This window comes from Bos mutus, chromosome 21 (genome assembly GCF_027580195.1).
Source record: "Bos mutus isolate GX-2022 chromosome 21, NWIPB_WYAK_1.1, whole genome shotgun sequence".
Classification (NCBI taxonomy): Eukaryota; Metazoa; Chordata; class Mammalia; order Artiodactyla; family Bovidae; genus Bos; species Bos mutus.
Genome location: NC_091637.1, coordinates 6,347,015 through 6,370,349, shown reverse-complemented (window position 1 = coordinate 6,370,349; position 23,335 = coordinate 6,347,015). Strand labels below are relative to the sequence as shown.

At 41.6% G+C, this 23,335-nt stretch overlaps 2 protein-coding genes across 11 annotated transcripts in view; one reads left to right on the top strand and one right to left on the bottom strand.

Annotated features, from left to right (window-relative positions):
* Positions 1 to 4,611: 4,611 nt before the first annotated feature.
* Positions 4,612 to 5,753, bottom strand: LOC138984429 (uncharacterized). The gene is made up of 2 exons (XM_070358720.1): positions 5,549 to 5,753; positions 4,612 to 5,330 (listed from the first exon to the last, which is right to left on the bottom strand). Exons 1-2 carry the CDS (start codon positions 5,751 to 5,753, stop codon positions 4,612 to 4,614), a joined length of 924 nt encoding a protein of 307 aa, XP_070214821.1.
* The window catches only part of MEF2A (myocyte enhancer factor 2A), a 180,783-nt gene continuing 162,168 nt past the window's right edge, over positions 4,721 to 23,335 (top strand). For 8 of the 10 annotated variants that reach the window (XM_070358433.1, XM_070358427.1, XM_070358434.1 and 5 more), the window contains exon 1: positions 4,722 to 4,877. The gene's annotated coding sequence lies outside the window, so the exon portion shown is untranslated. Of the gene's footprint in view, positions 4,878 to 5,325; positions 5,469 to 23,335 lie in introns of those variants that run through there. The other 2 variants (XM_070358430.1, XM_070358428.1) reach the window with 2 other exon arrangements.

The window sequence follows — 23,335 nt, the reverse complement described above, 5'->3', positions numbered from 1 at the left end:
TTTTGATTTTTTGAAATATTTACAAGTCATTACAGCTTATGTCAGATTTATAAGTAAAATTTACTAGTAGAACTTTACAAGCAAGATGTTTCTCTTAAATGTGATATATCTTAACAAGACACAAATCCTTACACAAAGTTAAATTTACTAATTTGAAACATTTAAAACCTTCAAGACATCATGAAAAATATTTATTAAGACACTTTTCCTGGTTCACACAATAATTAATAAATATCAACTTTGTGTAAGAGTGGGGGACACAAGATTGAATATGGCATGGCCCCTATCTTCAAGTAGCTCACAAGCTGAAATCCTTTGGGGGCTCTTTGTATTTTCCCTGTTTCAAATAAATTTGCTTTTTCCTCCCTATAAATCTTTTTTGTTTTGTTTTTACTATCCATTCCTGTCATTGTTATTCTTCTGATCCACAGTTGTTTCTTTTTTCCTCCAGCCCATATACCTCAGTTTCAAAACTCTGCTTAAATTTCTCCTCCTCCGGGAAGCCCTCCCTATACTGTCCAATCTCATCTAGCTGAATCTTTTTCCAGCCCCACAAGGCTAAGGATAATTTGTCCCACAGGCATGTCAATTCAACATAAGGAGACTGGAACTCATCATACTCCCCTCATCCAGCCCCCTCAACCTCACCTTCCTCGAGTGTCTTCCACTTAAACGATGCTGCAGTTACCCACTCAGGAGCCTAAGCCAGAAACCTGGAGGCAGCTGAGTCTCCCCTGCTTTCCCTGATCCCAGATTCAATGGTCAACAAGCAGTCAATTCTCCTTCTAGCTCCATGTTTTGCTTCTGCCGTCTCCTTACCATCAGGCAACTGTCTTCAGACAGGTCCTCTTTCTTTCTTATCTCATCTGCGATTTGTCTTCAATGGGTCTTCTGAAAAGCAGATCCCAAAGCAAGAATTTTGGTGCATGTGGTTTATTTGGGAGGTGATGCTGGGAAGGGCTGTGGGGGAGCTGGAAAATCAGATGTGGGAAATGAGGGGAGACATCAAAAAGTGTGCTAATGAGTGGATCACTATTGAGAACAACTGGGGCCCAATCCACTGGGACCCCTGAGAGAAACTTTGAGGTACATGCCTCAGAATTGTCTTTACAAGGTACGGAGAAGCTGGTGTGTATATCTATTGATCCAGGCAAGCCCTCTCCTGGGGCTAGAGCCTCAACAGAGAACAGGAAGCCATTAGCATGTTTGGGGACAGTCTGGGGAGATATCTGGGGTTGGAAGGACAGAGGTTCTGACCGCATTGGCTAAACCGCCAGGGCCTCCTAACTGGTTGTCCTGCCTCCAGTCTTGGTCCCTCCCATCCAACCCCACTACAGCCCTCAGCAAACCTTCTAAAATGCCAAACAGATCTTGCTATTCACCTGCTTGAAATCTGTCAGGGTTTCCCTTTGCTTTCAGAAAGAAATCCAAATGGCCTGACTGATGGGCTAAGGCTCTGCCCTGTCTCACTCCTGACTGCTCTTCCAGGTTTGTCTCCCACCACTCCTCAAAGCTTGATCAGACTCCAGGCTCCAGGCACACTGCTCTAGCTGTGATTTCTCTCTTGAGCCAAACTCATGGGATCCTTGCACACAGCAGTTCCCTTGCCTATAGGCTGCTCATAAATATTTAACAAACATTTGACTGTCTACTACATGTCAGGCACTGTGCTAGATACAGCAGGTCAATTAAGGAATAAATCACATTTCTTGTCTTCAAGGGGCTTACTCACCAGAAGGAAGGAAAGACATACGTACAGAAATATTTACACTTCAACTAGGCACTGTATTAGAGAAGAGTTGTTAGAGAAAATGATGCCTAATGGAGACCTGATGGATGAAAAGGGGTTTATCCTGGAGACACAGGAAATAGCCTGGTGTGTGATTCATATTTCTGAATGGGGATGGTGAGGTATGTGGCAGAAAAGGCTAAGGGTAAGGCTGACCAGTGGTCTGAGATCTCTGCCTCCTGGAGAGCTTGGGCTTTATTCTTCAGATCATGACATAATGAGAGGACCCCTTTTCATCCTTCTTGGAGGCTTTTCGATTCACTGTGGGGTTGCCTCCTCTAAGAAGTCCTCCTTAATTCTCTTCCCCTCTTAGATATTCATCTTCCGTGCTCTTCCAGTCTCCTTGGAAACCCCTCTCTCGGTGGTTATCAAGTTGGCTTGTGTTTTAAGGTGTACCTCCCCCATGGCCTGCCAGCCTCTTTAAAGGAAGGGCTGCTCCTTCTCACCTATCACACTGCCTAGTACAATGTGGAGTCCCTTCAGTTGAGACACAATTGGACACCTAAGTGCTTTTAGGAGGACAGAAAAAGTTGGAGGACTAAGAGATGCTGCTCTTTCGAAGTTCCTTTGAAGCCACAGGCACATGGTGTCTATGCCCAGCTGAGTGCAGCAAATTGTTGGAGACACTGGACTTCAGACATGCTTCTGAGACCATAAAGGCTGTGATAATTTCCTAAGATTGGTTACTTTAGTTACAAATAAGTGATTATGGTTTGCTAATGGATTTTACAATAGCTGTGCTCTAGAATTCTTAAACTTTTCCCCCTCCTTCCTTCAATTTTTAGACCAGGGCTTTGATTTGCAAGTGGTGAGGGGGCAGTTGGGGAAAGAGGTGCTCTTATGCAACACAAACACTCTTCATTTCTGCTTTGGCTAGACTCAAAGCCAAGTTCTCTATCTGACTTTCTGGAATGACCAATAGCACTAAATGGGTAGGAGGCAGGCAGTCTGAACTGAGTCTTCTGTACCTCCAAGACGGTCAGCTTCTGCCAAGGGTGGTAGATGGGAAGGAACAACGAGAGTATGAAAAACTCTTTCAGAAAAATTTGTTCTCATTGTCCCTTTTCTCCTTCCAGGATGAAGAGTAGGTGAATGAGGGAAGCCATTGCTCGTGGGCCCTCCACCGCACCTTTTTCTGAAGGAAAACTGTTCAACTCTTCTGTTTTCTTGGAGCAGAGAAGCCAAATCCAGCTGGCTCTGCAGCTTCTGGCAGGTTAAAAAGTGTGCATTTCCACATGGTTTGCAGGGTCACACCAAATTCTACCTTTTTTTTTTTTTAAACCTTCCTGCTGCTGATTCCTCTGAACACATCGTGGGGCTCTAAGCAGAACTCCAGGTTTATCTGCCAGTGTCTGGTGTTTGTGTGTCACTTTTGTGTTGGGTTCTCCCCAGTAGGTTGCCTTGTCCTTGAGGGAGGAAGCCTACTAGTCTCCAGCTTCCTTTGAAACCTCAGTTCCTCTACCCATAGCCTCTGCGAATCTGCTCACTCACCCCAACCACTTTGTTTTTCAAGTGCCTTGGGAATGAATTTTTCATCTTCAAACGAATATAATTATTTGGCTCTGTGTCCACTGCATAGGTGCAGATAGGCAGCGTGACTGTAGAAACGCCAGGCGAGCAGCCTTCACGATGCAGACCACAACGGCTCACTTCCTAATGACCTCCCTCGACAAAAAATAACAGCTCCCCAAACACATCTCCTTCGCACCTCTCTCAGAAAAGGCAATACGCAGGGTGGTCAGGAGTTCAAGTGCCCAGTGCCCTCCTCTTCAGCTGTAACCTCAGAAGGTCACTTCAGCACTCGAGCTTCCTTTTCCTCCTATGTAAAATGGGAACAGAAACTGAATCTACTTCATAGGGATGTTGTAAGGATGACGAGCTATCAAATGCAAACTATTGACACAGTTCAAGGCTCAAGGTATACCAGCTGCGCCTACTAGCAACTATTACTAGTAGTAAAGACTAGTAGGTTGAGTCTCTCTTGGGACGCAGGGAGCCTGGCTGACCACCCCGAAAGGCGTCGCCCACCTTCCACGCAGCTTCAAGTCCCGCCGTCTGGGGGGGCCGGGGTCCGACCTGCCTCGGAGTGCCAGGGGCCTGGGTCCCACCGCGCTCGCTCAGGGCGGGTGGCCTGGGGGCAGCCCCGGCAAGGACACAGGTGCGGTCCCGGCCGCACCGAGGCCGTGGGCGCGGCGAACGGAGGTCGGGGGTCGCCGAGTGCGCCCCGCGGGGTGGCGGCTCCAGAAGCCCGGCGGGCGAGGTCCGGTCCCTCCCGAGCGACGCCGCCTGGCACCGGACTCGCGGCCACGCCGGGCGCGCGCCCCGACGCCGGCCCCGCCCCCGGGAGCCCCGCCCCCTGGCGCCCCGGGCTGTCCGGCGCGAGCGGCCGCGCTAGGCGACCCGCCACGCGCCTAGTCACTGGAGCCGCTCCCGGCCGGGCCTCGGCGGCTGCTCTGGGAGGCCGCCGCGGGGGAGGCGGGGGCTGCGGGGCGCGACGCCGCCGGGCCGCCCCGCCCTGGGAGGCGCCCGAGCCCTCATCAAGTGACCAATATCCCTTCCAGGAGAACACGGTCCTTCTGAGGGAAGCGGGCTCCGGCGCGCAGCCCCGGCGCCAAACCGCCGTCATCTCCTTCCTGTGCTGGGTGATTCGTCTCCTCACCCACCCGAAAAAACATAGTCCGCCCCGCGCGCCTTTGTGGGGCAGTGCTCGTCCTCACACGGTGTGGTTCTCCCGGCCCGTAACCTTTGTCTTTCCCACTCCAAGTGCTCTGGGCCCCACCAAGAAGATAACTCAGCCCTGAGAGGGAACCTGAAGGGAGACGCTAGAGAGGGAGCAAGGGGAAAGCAGGGAGAGGCGAGCCTGGCGGAGGAACACAGAGGGCTGTGGGGGCAGTGCGCACGCGCGCCGACGGAACGAGTTCCGGTCTGGCCGGGGCCTGTCTCCTAAAAATAGCCCCGGTGTGGGGATCCGTGCGCGGATGTCCCGGCGAGTCCGGGGCTGAAGGAGGCGGCTCCGGGCGGCGCGGAGCGCGGGTGGCGGGCCCTGGCTGCGGCGTGTACGCGCCCGCCCGCATTCGCCGGAGACCGGGTGAGGGCCGCGGGCGACAGGGCTCGGTCGGTGGGGTCGGTGGGGCCCGAGGGGCTGCGTCTCGGCGAGAGGACTGGGTGAGGGCTGGGGGGCGCCGGGGCGGGGGGCGGCGCCGCTCGGGAGGGGCGGCCGCGGGGCCCCCGGGACGGCGGCGCGGCGCCGCGTCCCGCTGGCAGAGGCCGGGGCGGAGGCGCGCTGCGGCGGGCCGGGTGGGGTGCGGGGAGGCGGCAGCAGTGGTCGCGTCGGGGTCGGCGCCTCCTGTGGAGGTGGGGGCGGGGTGCCCCGAGGGCGGGCTCGCGGGCTGAGGGGCGTCGCGGGCCGGCTGAGGGAGGCGCGGCGGCGCGGGCTGGGCGCTCGGAGTCTCCCGGGGCGCACGTCGCGTCTGGGGCTGGGGGGCGGTGGCGGACGTCGCCTCCTTGAAAGTTGAGGGAGTTCCCTGGGGGTCCGGAGGCTCTCTGTGAGGAAACGCCCGAGGGCCCTTTTAATCTTGCCGTGCGAGGCAGGGGTCTTCCCGAAGCGACTGACCCCTGCTGCAGGGGGCGTTTTGCGCTCTTGTTGGAAGAAGTTCCCTCACTTCTGTTTTGGAAGAAGGTTGGTCTAACGGAGCGGAACTCTCTGTGTGTGTTGGGGTGTGTGTGTGTGTGTGTGTTTGTCACTGGCCGGTTCGGTACTTGGGGCCAGAAGGTGGCCTGGGCTGGGGGCACCTGCGGGTGCGGACTCCCGACGGTGCAGGGAGACGTCGCGGGGGACAAGGGTCAGCATAGGGAACCGCTCGCTGCCCCCCGGACGTCCATCCAAAGTAGATCCCGGCTCGCAGGGAAGGTTTTCTGTGATGGAAACTTTGTCCTTCAGTTCGATTGTCTGTCTTTGATCCATGAGGATCCCTTAGTAGGTGAGATAGTGTAAACAAGTTTGGAAATGTGAGCGTTTCTGAATCAGAAAAAACAAGTTGTTGTGTTCTTCCCCCCCCGCCCGCCTTAAAGTGTCACTGTAAAAATGTCCTCAGACCTGATGACTGATTCCTGAGATAAGTAGCGCGCATCCTGTCAGGATCCGATAGGGATCCATGTGTGGATTGAAGAGTCATAGCACAGTGTTAACCTGCATTTTAGTTTACAGTGAGATTGTGATTCTAATAAGTGTGCTTTTAAAAAGGCCTGCTGTGGTGTGTTAAGAGTTACGTGTATTTTTAAGAAAAATATTGTCCGAAAATTGTCAAGTTTTAGTGCAGTATGTTTTCCATGTGTATTTTTTTTTTTTAGTAAGTGGAGAGAAGGTTCTCTAAAGCTGTAATTAGGTGTACATTACACAAGAGCACTTTTCCTTTAAGAATCCAGCTGTGTTGTTTTGGCAACTGCCAAGTACTCCAGTTGTCAGTTTTAAAATCTGTGTTACCTTGGCAGTACTTGTACAGTCTGTGGCAAAGGTAAACAAAATAGCTTAAAGATTTTTTTCCTGCAAACACAGAAATGGCATTTATTTTAGTATGAATTTAAGAAATGATAAAATAACTTGTTTATTATGACTTTTGTATGTGCATTTTTTGGTTTGGTTTATTTTTGAAGTTACAAATCTTTACTCATGTCTTTTCTTGTGAATGGCAGCTTTTGTTTTAGGAAAAAAGTCAAAAGTGTCTTCACTAAAGTGGATGACAAATTTAGTTAGACTTTATATCAAACAATGAACACATGTTATGTGTCTAGTTCTGTATGATGATGCACTAACTGATTCTGAAATCATTTTTAATTCTCAGTGAGCAGTGTAGTAAAGTGTAAAAAGTTGTGGTAATGGTGTTGCTGTGAAAATACCGAAGAATTAAAACTAGTGATTTAAGTACTTTGTAGACACAGTCTTTAATAAATCTGTTGAAAGAGTGCTTCCAATGAAAGTTTATTTACTAAAGCCATTGTGAGGTGGTAGTGATCTCTCTAAACACAATTATTTAATTCACCCTATTGTTATATATATATAACTATGGTTTTATTCATCTTGGAGAAAAGATGATAAAATTATGTTTAACTCCTTAAATTACTTCCCATTTTTTTTTTTCTCCCCACTAATTGTTTAGAGTAATGAGTGATTGAGTGGTGGAGGGTGTTCAGTAGAAGGAAAGTAGCTTTTTGGGGTTTAGAGGTAATAATTGTAATATCACTGTTAAATTAAAGCTTGAGAATGATCTATATTGTTAAGAGTTTTTAATGCTTCCTTAATGGGAGTACTTGTGACAAAGACCTTTGCTTTGGTAAATGGAACTGGAAATAATCTTTTCAAGATGAGTTATTTTGAATGGTGAGGCTTTATTTTTTCAGGGCAGTTGCATTATTGCTTTGCATTTTACTTTTAGGATGCAGTGCAGTTTAATTTTATTAATATTCAAGCAGCAGTGTCATTGCTCATTGGTTATCAGGAGAGAAATATTGAAGTGTATTCTGAGAGTAGTTAAGTAGTTATGGAAATATTTATTAGAATATGATTTTGAAATATTTCAATAAAGAGTTTTTTTAGTAGATGTGTTTTCTGATCTAGGAGAGAGAAACCATAAATTTGTTACTGGGAAATAGCATGCTTATCAGTCAGGTTTTGGAAAGCCATCTTTTTTCCTCTCCTTTTGCTGCTTTTATAAAGTCTAGCAAGAGGGATTTGTTGTAACATACAATGATGTTGGTCCTCGATTTTCTGTGGGCATTTTAAATTTTATATATTCTGTCTTGTAATCAGACCTTGCGTGTATCTTTTTGCTTTGAAAGTTATACACTTGGAAGATATTAATATTACAAAGTCTAGCTGAAATTTTTCTTTTATTAGTGATGGAGCAATGAAAAATAATGTTTTGTGGATTGAACATGTTTAGCATTGCCTTTTTTTCTAGATTAGAAAGAAAATTTCAGAATATTCTTACTAAAGTGAGGAGTGGTCTTTCAATGTGTAGTAATAAGACAACTATAAATATGGAAAATAAAGTCTATATTCTAGTTGGATAACTTTCTGCAAAAAACACTTTAACACATTGTGCTGATTTGCAAGTAAAGGAAGGCTGCTTGACTTTGTTGTCAGATCTTGGTTCTGATCCCAGCTCTACCACTGACAAAGATATGAGACATCTTCTGTAAAATGGGAAGGAATTATACCACCTGCCCCATAGAATTGTTAAATGAATAGGTCCTAGGGGTTGCTTGAGGCTTAATGTACAAAATGTGTACAAAATGTATATTGCCTCATCTCTCTTCATCCCTTCCTTCCTATGAAGATTGTATAGGTGATCTGCCTCTTACATGTACCTTTGTGTTTGTTACCAAAAGGGAGTTCATATAATGCATGAATACAGGAGAATGCTCATATATTTGTTTGGGATAAAATATCCCATCATCTTAAATTCATTGTCATAATTATACATTAAATGTTTAGTTGGCTTATCTGCAATCATTGTTGGATTCTAACTTCCATGATCTCTCTGCATATTAAAAAAATCAAAGTCAAATGTGAGTAAATTTCCTAACTTTCAATGAAACATATCTCTTAGTGATATCTGTGAGAGTCATCTTTAAAATATGGTATTTAAAATTTGAAATTATAAAAAATATTTTTATAACATACCTGGTTTAGTCACTAAGTCACATCTGACTCTTGCATCCTATGGGCTATATGTAGCCCGCCAGGCTCCTCTGTCCGTGGGATTTTCCAGGCAAGAATACTAGAGTGGGTTGCCATTTGCTTCTCCAGGGGATCTTTCCTACCCAGGGATTGAACCTGGGTCTCCTGCCTTGCAGGAAGATTCATTACTGACTGAGCCACTAGGGAAGCCTGGTGTATATATATGTAAAAAATAGCTTTTCTCTAGTGGGGTAATTATAATTTTTTATTCTTCATTTTATTTGTTTGGTGGAACTAAATTATTTTTGTATGCTTTATCTGTGTACTCTATGATAAATGGATGACTCCAGTTTATTATAATTGAGAGTGTAAGCCCATTTGTTGATAAGTCTCATGCATGGCACAGGATATGTGTTAACACATAATTAATAAATACTACATTATATAGATGTTTGTCATTTGCTGATTTTAATAATTACTATTGGAATTGATACTTACTGAACTTAGTATTTTATTTAACATTGAATCATCTTGTTAATCACTCGAAATCATAAAAAAAATTAGCCGGTTTATGAGGTGGACTCTCAGATATTTGAACAATGGTGTAGGACAGCAGATAATTTACTACTTCATCAGTTTAATGATTGATGATGCTGAAAGCTAGAGGAATTGTTAACAAGGGTGCAAAAACATACTAGCTGATCTGATTTCTAATAACTATCAACCAAGGCACATCTTTTTATGGTTGTCTTGAGTCAGTACTAATTTTATTTTTCTCCTTATACAAATACAGAAACTTTAATTTATGAACTTAAATTCAGCAGTCAATAAAGTTACATTGTTACATGTTTTGAGAAATGTTTTGGTAGTGGGTGGTAAATTTATACTGCATGAGCTGGACCTTTTTCAGCAGCTCATTTTTGTTGCCAGCAGCATCGTTGTGGAGGTTGACTTGGATTACTTTGAGGTATGATTTGTCACCCTTGGAACAAAAGGATACTCTTCATGTAACCTAGTAAGATAACTAATAACTGTTGGCTTATTAAAACAAGGTCTTTTTTATTGACTAATACTGTGTTTACTTGTCTTATTTTTTATCCCCACCCCTACCAATTTATCTTTTACATAAAGACTAGAATTGTATTTCTTTTTTTTTTTTTAGAATTATATTTCTAAAATTCAGATCTAAATGTTATACTTCTTTTAAGAAAAACTTCAAAGGCATATAAAATCAGTAAAGAGGTAGTAATGTAAGAGATAGGAGGTTGATCTCTAAAATCTGACTGCCTAAGTTTTAGAATACCCACTCTAGCACTTTTTGTTCTTTGGCAAGTTCTCAATCTTCTTGAAGCTCAGTGTATAAAACAGTGATTATAATATTATCTACTTTGCAGAGTTGTTGAGAGGATTGAATGAGATGTATATTATCAAGCTTTTAGCACAGTGCTTGGAACCTAAAAATGTAGTTTTTTTTTTTTCTTACTGTTACTATCATTACTACTACTGCTGTTGCCATTATTAATCATGGTTCACTTCATAATATATTCTATCCTATCTTTTCAGGCTCATTGTCAGCAACAACCCTTCAGTTTCTATGACCCAGTTAAGGCCAGCTGTTTGCTCTTCCCTGAAAAGGCTATTATTTTCATGCTGATGTCTCCCACTTTTACTTTTCTGGCCCAGAATTTTCCTGATTTTGATACCCACTTGGAAATCTAGTTGGGATTTCAAACATAATGTTAGCTACATGACTAAAATGTAGCTATTTATTCCTCTCTCCCAAGCTTCTTCCTCCCTCTTATGTTCATACCCTGATGTCTCTGCTGGCCTTCCCCGTCTTAGTAAGTGGCAGTACTCAAGCCAGAAACCTAAGATAACATTTTGGATTCCTTTCTTTTCTCTCAGATCCAGTCCATCCACACATTCTGTTGTACCTTCAGAGTTTATCTTGTGCTAATCCACTGCTCTTAGCCTTCATTGTGAAGTGAAAGTCACTCAGTTGTGTCCGACTCTTTGCAACCCCATGGACTATGCAGTCTGTGGAATTCTCCAGGCCAGAATACTGGAGTACATAGGTGTTCCCTTCTCCAGGGGATCTTCCCAACCCAGGAGTTGAACCCAGGTCTCCCACATTGCAGGTGAATTCTTTACCAGCTGAGCCACCAGGGAAGCCCTTCATTGCTGCCTCTTTATTTCACGGCATCATGATCTCTTACATGAATTACTGCAGTAGCCTCCTAACTGGACGTCTTGTTTCTTTTCCCGTTCCTCATAAGTTCTTTATTCACACTGCAACCCTAGGGACCATTTTAAGAGCCTCAATCTTGTCATTTTTCCTTAAACTTCCCATTCTGATCTTTCTTATTCTCATCGTCTTTTCCTTCATTGGAGGCCAGCCACTTGCACCTCTCAGAGTTTTTTAAACTCTTTGCTTCCATTTTAGGGTCTTGTGCACTTTTTGTACCACCTGCTTGAGATGCTTTTCATAAGGCTGACCTGGCCAAACTCTTTGGAACTTGGCCCAAATCTCACTTCTTCACTCAGACCATCCTGTTTAATGTTGCAGTCCAGTAGTTACTCTCTCCCACATTTTGTTTATTTCCGTTAAGAATACTTAGTATATTTGTAGGTATCTTCTTTGGTTATTGCGTAAGTATGGTGTTTATCTCTGTTATCTGAATGTAGTATTTCTGTAGCTTGTTCATGTTTTTGCCAGGGATTGGAATGCTCCATTGTTCATATACCTACTGAAATATTTATCCTTTAAGTTATACCCCAAATGTTATCTTGATACTGATTTTAATCTTTTTAGACAAATTTTACCTCCCTTTTTCTCAATGCAAACAATATTTGTAGAGTAAAATGCATTATTGAACATTTCAGTTCAGTTCAGTTGCTCAGTCATGTCCAACTCTGCGCCCCACCGACTGCAGCATGCCAGGCCTCCCTGTCCATCGCCACTCCTGGAGTTTACTCAAACTCATATCCATTGAGTCGGTGATACCATCCAACCATCTCATCCTCTGTTGTCCCCTTCTCTTCCTGCCTTCAGTCTTTCCCAGCATCAGGGTCTTTTCCAGTGAGTCAGTTCTTCGCCTCAGGTGGCCAAAGTATTGGAGTTTCAGCGTCAGTCCTTCCAATGAATATTCAGGACTGATTTCCTTTAGGATGGACTGGTTGGATCTCCTTGCCGTCCAAGGGACTCTCAAGAGTCTTCTCCAACATCACAGTTCAAAAGCATCAATTTTTCGGCGCTCAGCTTTCTTTATAGTCCAACTCTCACATCCATACGTGACTACTGGAAAAACCATAGCCTTGACTAGACAGACTTTTGTTGGCAAAGTAATGTCTCTGGTTTTTAATATGCTGTGTAGGTTCGTCATAACTTTTCTTCCAAGGAGTAAGTGTCTTTTAATTTAATTTCATAGCTGTGGTCACCATCTGCAGTGATTTTGGAGCTCAGAAAAATAAAGTCTGTCACTGTTTCCCCATCTATTTGCCATGAAATGATGGGACCAGATACCATGGTCTTAGTTTTCTGAATGTTGAGTTTTAAGCCAACTTTTTCACTCTCCTCTTTCACTTTCATTGAACATTTAAAGTATTGTAGTTGACGTCACTCTCTTCTGCTAGGCTGAGTTCCTATGTCAGAGATACTGCCTTGGTCTTTTAGTATGTTCAGTACACACCTGTCTGTCTTGCCACATAGTGAATGCTCAGTAAATGTTGAATTGAGTGAAAGTTGTCTGAACAACTAAGATGACCAACCCAAACCAAGTTTTCCAAATGAGACTTTAAAAATGGTAAAAGTGCTTTCCAGATTATAAAATACTGGTTTGTGCATTTTTTGTACATATTGACATGCATTCTGGGTTAAGGTTAGAATCCCAGATTGTTGAGCATTTCCTGAGATTCCATCTTGTGAGAGTTTTTGTTCCCAGCATTAGGAACCTAACCACTGTTTGTAATGGTGAAGATCATTCTACATTCTAAACATCTGACTTACAAATGAGATTTTGAAATGTAACTTATTTGCATGTTGGGGACTACTTTGTCAAAATGTTTATTTTGGTGATGAAAACTTTTAATAGTGTTAAGGTGACGTGGATCATGAAGAAAAGGGAGAAAAGAATCTGGGAGTCAAAAGATTTTATTTTTCAGAAATGACTCAGTTTACCCAAAGTAATGTTTTGGTGTTGGCAGAAGGTTGTTGTTGTTTTAATGTTTTGTTTTGGGAAAACTTTAAATGTAAGTTATAAGACTAATACAGTGAGCTCATATACTTGTCACCTAGATTCATCAATTGTTAATATTTAGTATATTTGCCTATGGTTCTCTGTATTTGCAGAGTGATTTCAAAGTCTGGAAACTGGTATTATTTTATCTATAATTTGAAGCTCCTTCATTACATCTTATAGAGGATACCAAAGATTCAAGTGTATTCAGTTAAAGTCAGAGGCGTATCTTTTGAGGCAGAACATCACAGATGCATACAAGGGATAGAAATGCTGCATTAATGTACATTGCTGACAAGGAAACCTCATATTAAACATCCAGCATACCATGTATTACGATGTAATAGCAGAAATCCACTCTCTGGATCTTCTTTTTCCTATTCTACCCTCCTTTTCCTGTCATAATTATTGTTATTGTTGAGCCATTTGAGAGTAGGTCTCATACATCATGATCCTTTACCCCTAAATGCTTCAGCAATATTGCCTAAGAACAAAGAGATGTTCTTACATAACCACAGTATGATGGATTCAAGAAATTTAATATTGATACAGTAGTTTATTATACAGTTCATGTTGGAGTCTCTTCAGTAGTGCCAGTAAGATTCTTTAATAGTTTTTTTTTTTAACTCCTTTTTTATTTTATTTTAGTTGTCATATATCCTTTAACCTGAGACAGTCCTTGAACCTTTTCCCCCATGAAATCGTTAATTTTGAGGAGTACAGTCTTTTGTTTTGTAGGATGTCCATTACTTTGGGTTTGTTGTGTTGCTTCTTCGTTGGTAGATTCAGGTTCTTCGATTTTGATAGGAATACCACATAAACTTTGATGCGTCTTTACTTCAGTGCTTCACTATCAGGAGGCAATATCATGTCTGTCTGATCCCTTGTTGTTGATGTTTACTTGTATCACTAGTTAAGGTTTGCCTACCAATTTTTTCTCCATATAAAAGTTTTCATTTTCCTCCTTGTTATTATTGAATAATCTTTGGGGAGCCGCTTTGAGGCTGTGTTTTTGTTTTCCCTAAAATGTTCACATAATGGTTTTAACATTCATTAGTGATTTTTGCCTGAATCAGTTATTGTACAGTGGTTCCAAAGTGGCGTTTTTTTACTGTTTCTTCTACATTTGTTACTTGGCCTTCTAGTAAGTTGTAAATTAGAGCTTTTCCTTCTCATTTGTTTATTTAATATCAATGTAAATTCAGAGATTCTTTTTTTTTTAATTAAGTAGATTATTCTCTCATTACTTGTCAGTATTCACTTTGATGTTCCAAATTAACTCAGATTTGGTCAGTGGGAGCTCCTTCAAGTTAACTCTTTGATTGTTTTGACACATTCCTATCATTTTTGGAGCACTTCATTCCTTTTGAGACAAAAGATATTCCAGGTTCATTGTCTGCTTTTTCTGCTGCTGTCCTAGAATCAGCCATTTCTTCAAGGAATCCTGGTTTCTTTCATTGGGTCAGAGTATTTAGAAATCAAGAACTGGACAGCAGGTAAGCTTGTTGACACTGGAATATCATTGTTTTGAGCCCTTTCAGCTGACCAAGTTAAGAAATTTTGAGTTTATGCAGATTGCTCAGGCAGTAGATTGTGATTTTTCTTTACATTCCTGAAACACCTTGCAACAGAATCACTTCTTTTGAAACTGTTAACCATTTAAGGGACTAATTTGTCCTGTAATTTTTCTGTTTAATTTTGTAACGGTTGGGTCTCATTTTCCAAAACTTATTTTAAACTTTGTGGAAATAGGAATTCTGTTTTGTATTTTTGTTTGTTCAGTGAATATGTTTCACAGTGCCTTGAGCATGATTGGTACCCATGTGTTGTTTATATTATAAATATAATAATGACTCAGTATTATTTTTATTAGTGTTATACCATAGTCAAATAATCTTGTGTTTTGTTAAAAGTTTTATGGAAACTTTTAAGTGAATTGATGATTCATTTGTTTTGTTTTTAATAATTCTGCTAACCTTGAAGTAAAAAGTTTTTCAGCTTCAAAATTTTAAAAACCTTATTCCTGAGACTAAAGTATGTAATTAAAGAACATCAAAGTGACTAATCCTGGCATTGCTGTTTTGTAGTGTTCTTTAGCCTTTTCTGGGCTTCACTTTAATCATAAAATGAGGTGATATCTAGATCCTTTTTAACTCTAGGTTATATGCTTTATATCTAATTAACATTGACTTGTTTATGAAAGTAGAATTAAGTGCTGCAAAGTATAGTGGAAAGAATATTGTGTTCCTGAGTCAGAGGTCATTGGGTTCTAATTCTTTGTAAGCATTGTGTTACTTTGGTAATTTATTTCATAGTTTGGTTTTCATTATCTTATTCAGTCCACAGGGCTACGTGATGGAATAAGAATGAACACTTTGCTGTGTGCTTGATGTGTGGAGTGCTGCAGGAGCACATGGAAGGCACAGTTTACCCAGTTTCAGGGAGATCCAACCAGTCCATCCTAAAGGAAGTCAGCCCTGAATATTCACTGGAAGGACTGATGCTGAAGCTGAAGCTCCAGTACTTTGGCCACCTGATGCAAAGAGCTGACTCATTTGAAAAGACCCCTATGCTGGGAAAGATTGAGGGCAGGAGGAAAAGGGGACAACAGAGGATAAGATGGCTGGATGGCATCATAGACTGGATGGATATGAGTTTGAGCAAGCTCCAGGAGTTGGTGATGGCCAGGGAGGCCTGGGATGCTGCAGTCCATGGTGTCACAAAGCATTAGACATGACTGAGCAACTAAACTGAGGAAAATTTATCCCAGTGACTTCTTCAACTTAGGTTGAAGTCTAAAGGGTGAATAGGACTTAGCTTTGTGAAGAGAATGGGTAGAGTTTACCAGACCTGTAATAAAGACAAGAAATATGCTTAGGGAGCTTGGAGAAACTCAAAAGAGTACCTATGGATGAATCAAGCAGTGCCAGAGAGATGACACTGGAGAGATAAGTAGGGACCAGATTTGAAGAGCCCTTTAAGCTATGTTAAGGAATTTGTGGGGCTTTCCTGGTAGCTCAGATGGTAAAGAGTCTGCCTACAATGCGGGAGACCTATGTTCGATCACTGGGTCGGAAAGATCCCCTGGAGAGGGAAATGGCAACCCACTCCAGTATTCTTGCCTGGAAAATCCCATGGACTGAGGAGCCTGGTAGTCTACAGTCCATGGGGTCGCAAAGAATCGGACACGACTAAGCGAATTTGTATTGTATTTTAGGGAAAATCTTAGCATCTTAAGCCTGGCAGGAAATTAAAAGGTAATATTGATTGCTCTGTGTCAGCTTCTTTGGAGAGAGTTAAAGTTGGTAGGTAAGGAGAGTAATTGAGGAGGATATTACAAAAAACTAGTTAAAAGGGCTAAGGTGGCCTGGACTATGGTAGTGGAATGAGGATTGAATAAATAGTTGGATTTGAGAAGATACATAGTAGGGGCTTGTGGAAGGTGAAAGAGTAAGAGTTTAGGGTGATGATTAGTTTTATGGCTTGGGCAGTTGACAGAATGAATGAGTTTACTGAAATAGGAAGCACAAGGGAGGATTAGGCTCTGGAGGAAGATGATGAATTTACTTGTGATAGAGTGCTTAGGTGGATTAAGAGGGTATAGTCAGAGAGTGGGATGAATAATTCACTCTTAGAAGTGGAACAGTTCCTGTTAATGACAGTGTCTAAGGAGTTGGCCATGGAATGGATATTTGAAGAGAAGTGGAAATGAAGATATGTAATGGGCAGGGAAAGAGGAGGAATTGTCTATTTAAAAAAGCCTAAGTATGTGCCCTAAGGCAGAGTAACTCTGTTTTGATTATCTCAAGATTCTCAGTGTTTGCCCTTGGAAAATACAAGTGAAATCTTTCAGATACTATGTTCTCAATTGATGATGTTTATCAGTTATTGTGTCCAGCTCTTTTTGACCCCATGGATTGCAGCACGCCAGGCTTTTCTGTCCTTCACCATCTCCCTGAGTTTGCTCAAACTCATGTCCATTGCGGAGACGGCAATGGCACCCCACTCCAGTCTCTTGCCTGGAAAACCCATGGACAGAGGAGCCTGGTAGGCTGCAGTCCATGGGGTCGTGAAGAGTCGGACACGACTGAGCGACTTCACTTTCAATGCATTGGAGAAGGAAAGGCAACCCACTCCAGTGTTCTTGCCTGGAGAATCCCAGGGAAGGCGTAGCCTGGTGGGCTGCCATCAGTGGGGTCGCAGAAGCGATTTAGAAGCGATTTAGCAGCAGCAGCAGCAGCATGTCCATTGAGTCAGTGATGCCATCCAGCCATCTCATCTTCTGTCTCCCTCTTCTTCTCCTGCCCTCAGTCTTTCCTAGCATCGGGGTCTTTCCCAGTGAGTCGACTCTTTGCATCAGGTGGCCAAAGTATTGGAGCTTTCAGCTTCCTCATCAGTCCTTCCAATGAATATTCAGGGTTGATTTCTTTTAGAATTGACTGGTTTGGTCTCCTTGGTGTCCAAGGGACTCTCAAGAGCCTTCTCCAGCATCAGTTCTTTGGCACACAGCCTTCTTTATGGTTCAGCTCTCACATCCGTACATGGCTACTGCAAAGACCATAGCTTTGACTATATGAACTTCTGTTGGCAAAGTGATGTCTCTGCTTTTTAGTACACTGTCTAGGTTTGTCATAGCTTTTCTTCCAAGGAGCAAGCGTCTTTTAATTTTGTGGTTGCAGTTAAGATTTTCTTAAGTTAAATAATCAAAAAAAGAAAAAAGCCCACAACAAATAAACATATCTTTCTTAACAAAGCAGGAGGCTGTTTAATTGCTCCAGGCTCATCTTGTATTTTATCTTTCCCAGTCCTGGAATCACCTTCTTTTCTGAAGAGCCTTGGCTCCTTTTATTGGAGGATGGCATTTAGAAACCAAGATCTGGATAGCTAGGTGTGCTAATTGCCCCTGAGGTATCATTATTTCTATGCCTTCTCAGCAGAGCTAAGAAATATATGTATACTAACCCATACATTCACATCTACAGTTGGTTCCACTAAAATGTAGCATGTGTGTTCCTAAAAATCACTGTGCTGTGCAGAGTTGTGTAGTAAAGATCATGGGGTTTTTGGCATCAATGGATCTAGGAGAACGTACTCAAAAAGGCTTCCCCTCTGGCTCAGTGGTAAAGAATCTGCCTGCAGTGCAGGAGGTGTGGGTTCAATCCCTGGTTTGTGAAGGTCCCTTGAAGGAGGAAATGGCAACCCGCTCTAGTATTCTTGCCTGGAAAATCCCGTGGACAGAGGAGCCTGGCAGGCTACAGTCCTTGGGATTGCAAAGAGTCAGACATACTAAAGCAACTGAAGACACACACACAAGAACCTAATAAACCTATTTAATAGCAGCCATGGTTTTAACTGTGGTTAAATACAGTTTTAATTGTATTAAATGGTTTAAGTAAGCATAAAGAGTAAATATGCCTTTTTAGTATGGGAAAGACATGAAGTTTGCTAATGTAGATGAATTTTGGAAGGGTTGTGGCTTGTGAATTATTATGAAGTCGTAGATAGTTACCTGAAATCAGATGAAACATTAGATGTGGATGGATGTGGCTTGTAACAGATGCTGTTATATTATGGACTGTGGTAGATAATTTTCATTTGAGTCAATTCTCCCTTGGGTACCTTGCAAATTTATTCTTCATTTCTGTAATTTGTTTTCTAATTTTTTTAATTCAGTTACTTTTAACTTGCTTGTTTTTGTTTTTAGTTTTTCAATTGCTGTCTGAGTCAAAGTGGTTTTCATATCCTCAAATGCTTGTTTGAATATATTAACCCAATTATTAATATAATAATAGTTCTTAATTACTAGGGATACTATATTAATAGAAAATATTTAATTCTGTTTGGAATACTGACTTAAAGATTTTTTTTCTGCTTTGAGGTTGTTTTTGGTAGGGTTTTTCCCTCACATGATATGTCAAATTCTGTTCCCTGATTTTCTGGATTGCACTTTTCTTTTGTTCATTTTTATGGTAGTGGGTTTTTTTATGGTATTCCTAGTTTAATGGTGCCCTCTTCTGTCAGCATAGAATAGTCCTGTTACTTCAGTAGTTTTTATTTGTCTGTTTTAATGGTTGAAGAGATGGATTATGAGACTTACAATTCTATGATTCTTTTTGGTCTAGCAAGGCCTTAAAATTTCCCCTTTTTCTTTTTCGAAGGAACCATCCAGTTGCCAAAGGACACACTTTCTTTTTTTCTGTCTTCTCCTAGGGCATTGTGCTTCAAGGTTGTACCACTTTACATGGTGGATCGCACTTTGAATGATACCTATTCGTTTAAATCACCAGAAGTGTGAACTTCCTTGCCTATATTTCTGTGGTCTGATCTGCCCATTTCTCCAGTATTTTCCCAGATTTAGAGTGGGTTTAATATTTTTGGTGATCTTTGCAAGTGACCCTAAGGCCTGTTTGCTGGCACCAAGCCTTGTGGTTTTGTGGGAGTGGAGTGACAGTCTTAGAGGTCAAGCATTGAAATTTGGTAGTTTTTCTGTTTCTAATCATGGTTGTTTTGTTGTTGTTTTTGGTCTTCAGGCTGGGCTGAAAGCTTGGCTTTGAGTAGAATTTCCTTTTCCTCATTTTTTTCACATGGTTTGTGTTGTGCTTAGTCGCTCAGTTGTGTCCAACTCTTTGCCACCCCGTGGTCTGCAGCCCACTAGGCTCCTCTGTCCATGGGTATTCTCCAGGCAAGAATACTGGAGTGGGTTGCCATGCCTTCCTCTAGGGGATCTTCCCAACCCAGGGTTGAACCCAGTCTCCCACATTGCAGGTGAATTCTTTACCATCTGAGCCACCAGAGAATAGGGGGAATATTTTTAGTTACTTAGATAATGCTTCCACCAGCATCCTCACTAAAGTGGCTACTTTTGGGGGAGGGAGAGCAGGAATCTATTACTTACACTATTGGTGCTACCAAGCTCTTAGTTATGAAAAGAAATGAGTAAATCAACTTCCATTGCTGAGCTGGAGACTTTAGGAAGTAAAGACTTGTAGGAAAACTAAGCTAGTTTAAATACTCTTACTTCATTCTGCTGGCATACAAATGCAGGTTCTAGGTTATTACAGGAGTCTTAAGTACTTTTTTCTGTCAAGTTATTAATTCAAAGATTTATTTCTATAATGTATATTAGAAACACCTTGGTTTTATTATAATATGAATGAGTTATAGGCCTATATTCAACCTAAGACTTAGTACTTCTTTATTCTAATGACAGTATAATATAATACCTTTTTGAAAAAGATAATTTCTAAACTTGGAAATTGATCTGATAGATGTTGACTTCTTTGAAAGTTAAACTACTTGTATCTCTTCTCATTGTTTTTCTACTCCTTTTCAGCCTTCTCAGTTTTATGATTTGAACTGTTGTTCTTTGATTACAATAAACTGTAGGTATTGTGTTATTTCTTAGTTGTAAACTTTTATTGTGTTTAATAGGTTAGCACTATGTTTATTGTAGCTAAAGTTAATTGGTTCTCTATCTTATATACTTTATATGTCTGTCTTTTTAACATGAGAAGTTTAACCTAAAGTTGGAAGTTATTTATGTTTGGTTTCTAGAATTTAGTTGCTTAAAATATTTATTACATTTAAACATTTCTTTCCATAGAATTAACAAGTTTTTGATCAGTGTTTTATGCTGTTGGAGGGAAATTGACATGTTCTACTAGTCATCATGCATTTATTTTTAAAAATCTAGGCCAGAATTAAAAGGCGTGTTGACCTTAAAATCAGAAATCTTTCATAATATAAATCAAAACCTTTTATTATTAATGATGTGTTTTTGGAATTTTCCTCCGGCCTTTTTCATGGTGTTTAAAGACAGTACTTATGCCCAGCTGTCTGTCTTTTGTACCTCATATATGAGCTTTCATTTCTTTTTTCATAGCTTCCATAAGTCATAAATAATGACTTTACAGGCATTTTATACAGTTTATTTTCCTTGCCCTATGCCTTTTCTTCCTGGTAAATATGGTAGCCCGAAAGCAGTGTCCGTGGCTCTGTTCCCTTGAGGCTTCCTTTTGTATTTTTTTCATTTTCCATTGTCACTACTTTAACTATTGTTTCTGTATCGTTGATGCAGAAACATAAGCACATAAAAGATATAGCTCTTTGCTTCTAGTTGGTGATTGTGTAGAAAGGGTACAACCCCATTTATTACTGTGCTACATTAATTACCATGTGATGTGTAAATCGTAGACACAGTGTATAGATTAGGGAGTTCAGGGAAGGAAGAGTTTAGAAGTGACCAGGGGATGCTTCATGAGAGAATTGATGTTTGAACTGGATGTCAAGCTTTATTGTCAGAAATGTAGAAAATATATTCCACAAAAGATACTCCATATGTATTGAACCCAGTTTGGCTTAGAAGTTCAGTTCAGTTGCTCATTCCTGTCCAACTCTTTGTGAGCCCGTGGACTGCAGCACACCAGGCTTCCCTGTCCATCACCAACTCCTGGAGCTTGCTCACTACTCCTGTCTATCATGTCAGTGATGCCATCCAACCATCTCATCCTCTGTCATCTCCTTCTCCTCCTGCCCTCAATCTTTCCCAGCATCAGGGTCTTATGCAGTGAGTCAGTTCTTCATATCAGGTGGCCAAAGTAGTGGAGTTTCAGCTTCAGCATCAGCCCTTCCAGTGAATATTCAGCACTGATTTCCTTTAGGATTGACTGGTTGGATCTCCTTGCAGTCCAAGGGACTCTCAAGAGTCTTCTCCAACACCACAGTTCAAAAGCATCAATTCTTTGGTGCTCAGCCTTCTTTGTAGTCCAGCTCTCACATCTATACCTGACTACTGGAAAAACCATAGCTTTGACTAGATGGACCTTTGTTGGCAAAATGGTGTCTCTGCTTTTTAATATGCTGTCTAGGTTGGCCATAACTTTTTTTCCAAGGAGCAAGGGTCTTTAATTTCATGGCTGCACTCACCATCTGCAGTGATTTTGGAGCCCCCCAAAATAAAGTCTGTTGCTGTTTCTAGTGTTTCCCCATTTTTTGCCATGAAGTGATGGGACCGGATGCCAAGAACTTTGTTTTTTGAATGTTGTTTTAAGCCAAACTTTTCATTCTGTTCTTTCACTTTCATCAAGAGGCTCTTTAGTTCTTTCTTTGCTTTCTGCCATAAGGGTGCTGTCATCATATCTGAGGTTATTGATATTTCTCCCGGCAATCTTGATTCCAGCTTGTCCTTCCATCCAGCCCAGCTTTTCTCATGATGTACTCTGCATATAAGTCAAATAAGCAAGGTGACAATATACAGCCTTGACGTACTCCTTTCCAAATTTAGGACCAGTCTGTTGTTCCATGTTTGGTTCTAACTGTTGCTTCTTGACCTACATATAGATTTCTCAGGAGGCAGGTCAGGTGGTCTTGGTATTTCCATCTTTTTTTCCACAGTTTGTTGTCATCTACAAGTCAAAGGCTTTGATATAGTCAATAAAACAGAAGTAGGTGGTTTTTTGGAACTCTCTTTTTCGATGATCCAATGGATGTTGGCAATTTGATCTCTTCCTCTGCCTTTTCTAAATCCAACTTGAACATCTAGAAGTTCACAGTTCATGTACTGTTGAAGCCTGGCTTGGAGAATTTTGAGCATTACTTTCCTAGCATGTGAGATGAGTGCAGTTGTGCAGTAGTTTGAACATTCTTTGGCATTGCCTTTCTTTGGGATTGGAATGAAAACTGACCTTTTCCAGTCCTGTGGCCACTGCTGAGTTTTCCAAATTTGCTGATAAATTGAGTGCAGCACTTTCCCAGCATCATCTTTTAAGATTTAAAATAGCTCAACTGGAATTTCATCACCTCCACTAGTTTTGTTCGTAATGATGCTTCCTAAGGTCCACTTCACTTCACATTCCAGGATGCCTGGCTCTAGGTGAGTGATCACACCATTGTGGTTATCCGGGTCATGAAGATCTTTTTTGTATAGTTCTTCTGTGTACTATTCCCTTGTGGCTCAGCTGATGAAGAATCTGCCCGCAATGTGGGAGACCTGGGTTCAGTCCCTGGGTTGGGAGGATCCCCTAGAGAAGGGAAAAGCTACCCACTCCAGTATTCTGGCCTGGAGAATTGTATAGTCTATGGGGTTGCAAAGAGTCGGGCACGACTGAGTGACTTTCGCTTTTGCATTCTGTGTACTCTTGCCACCTCTTCTTAATATCTTCTGCTTCTGTTAGGTGCATACCATTTCTTTCCGTTATTGTGCCCATCTTTGTATGAAATGTTCCCTTGGTATCTCTAATTTTCTTAAAAAGATCTCTAGTCTTTCCCATTCTATTGTTTTCTTCTATTTCTTTGCACTCATCATTGAGGAAGGCTTTCTTATCTCTCCTTGCTATTCTTTGGAATTCTGCATTCAGATGGATATATCTTTTCGTTTCTCCTTTTCCTTTCGCTTCTCTTCTTTTCTCAGCTATTTATAAGGCCTCCTCAGACAACCATTTTGCCTTTTTGCATTTCTTTTTTTTGGGGATGGTCTTGATCACTGCCTCCTCTACAGTGTCACGAACCTCCGTCGTAGGTCTTCAGGCACTCTGTCAGATCTAATCCCTTGAATATATATTTCACTTTCACTTTCATTGTATTTCATTATACACTTTCACTGTACAGTCATAAGGAATTTGATTTATGTCATAC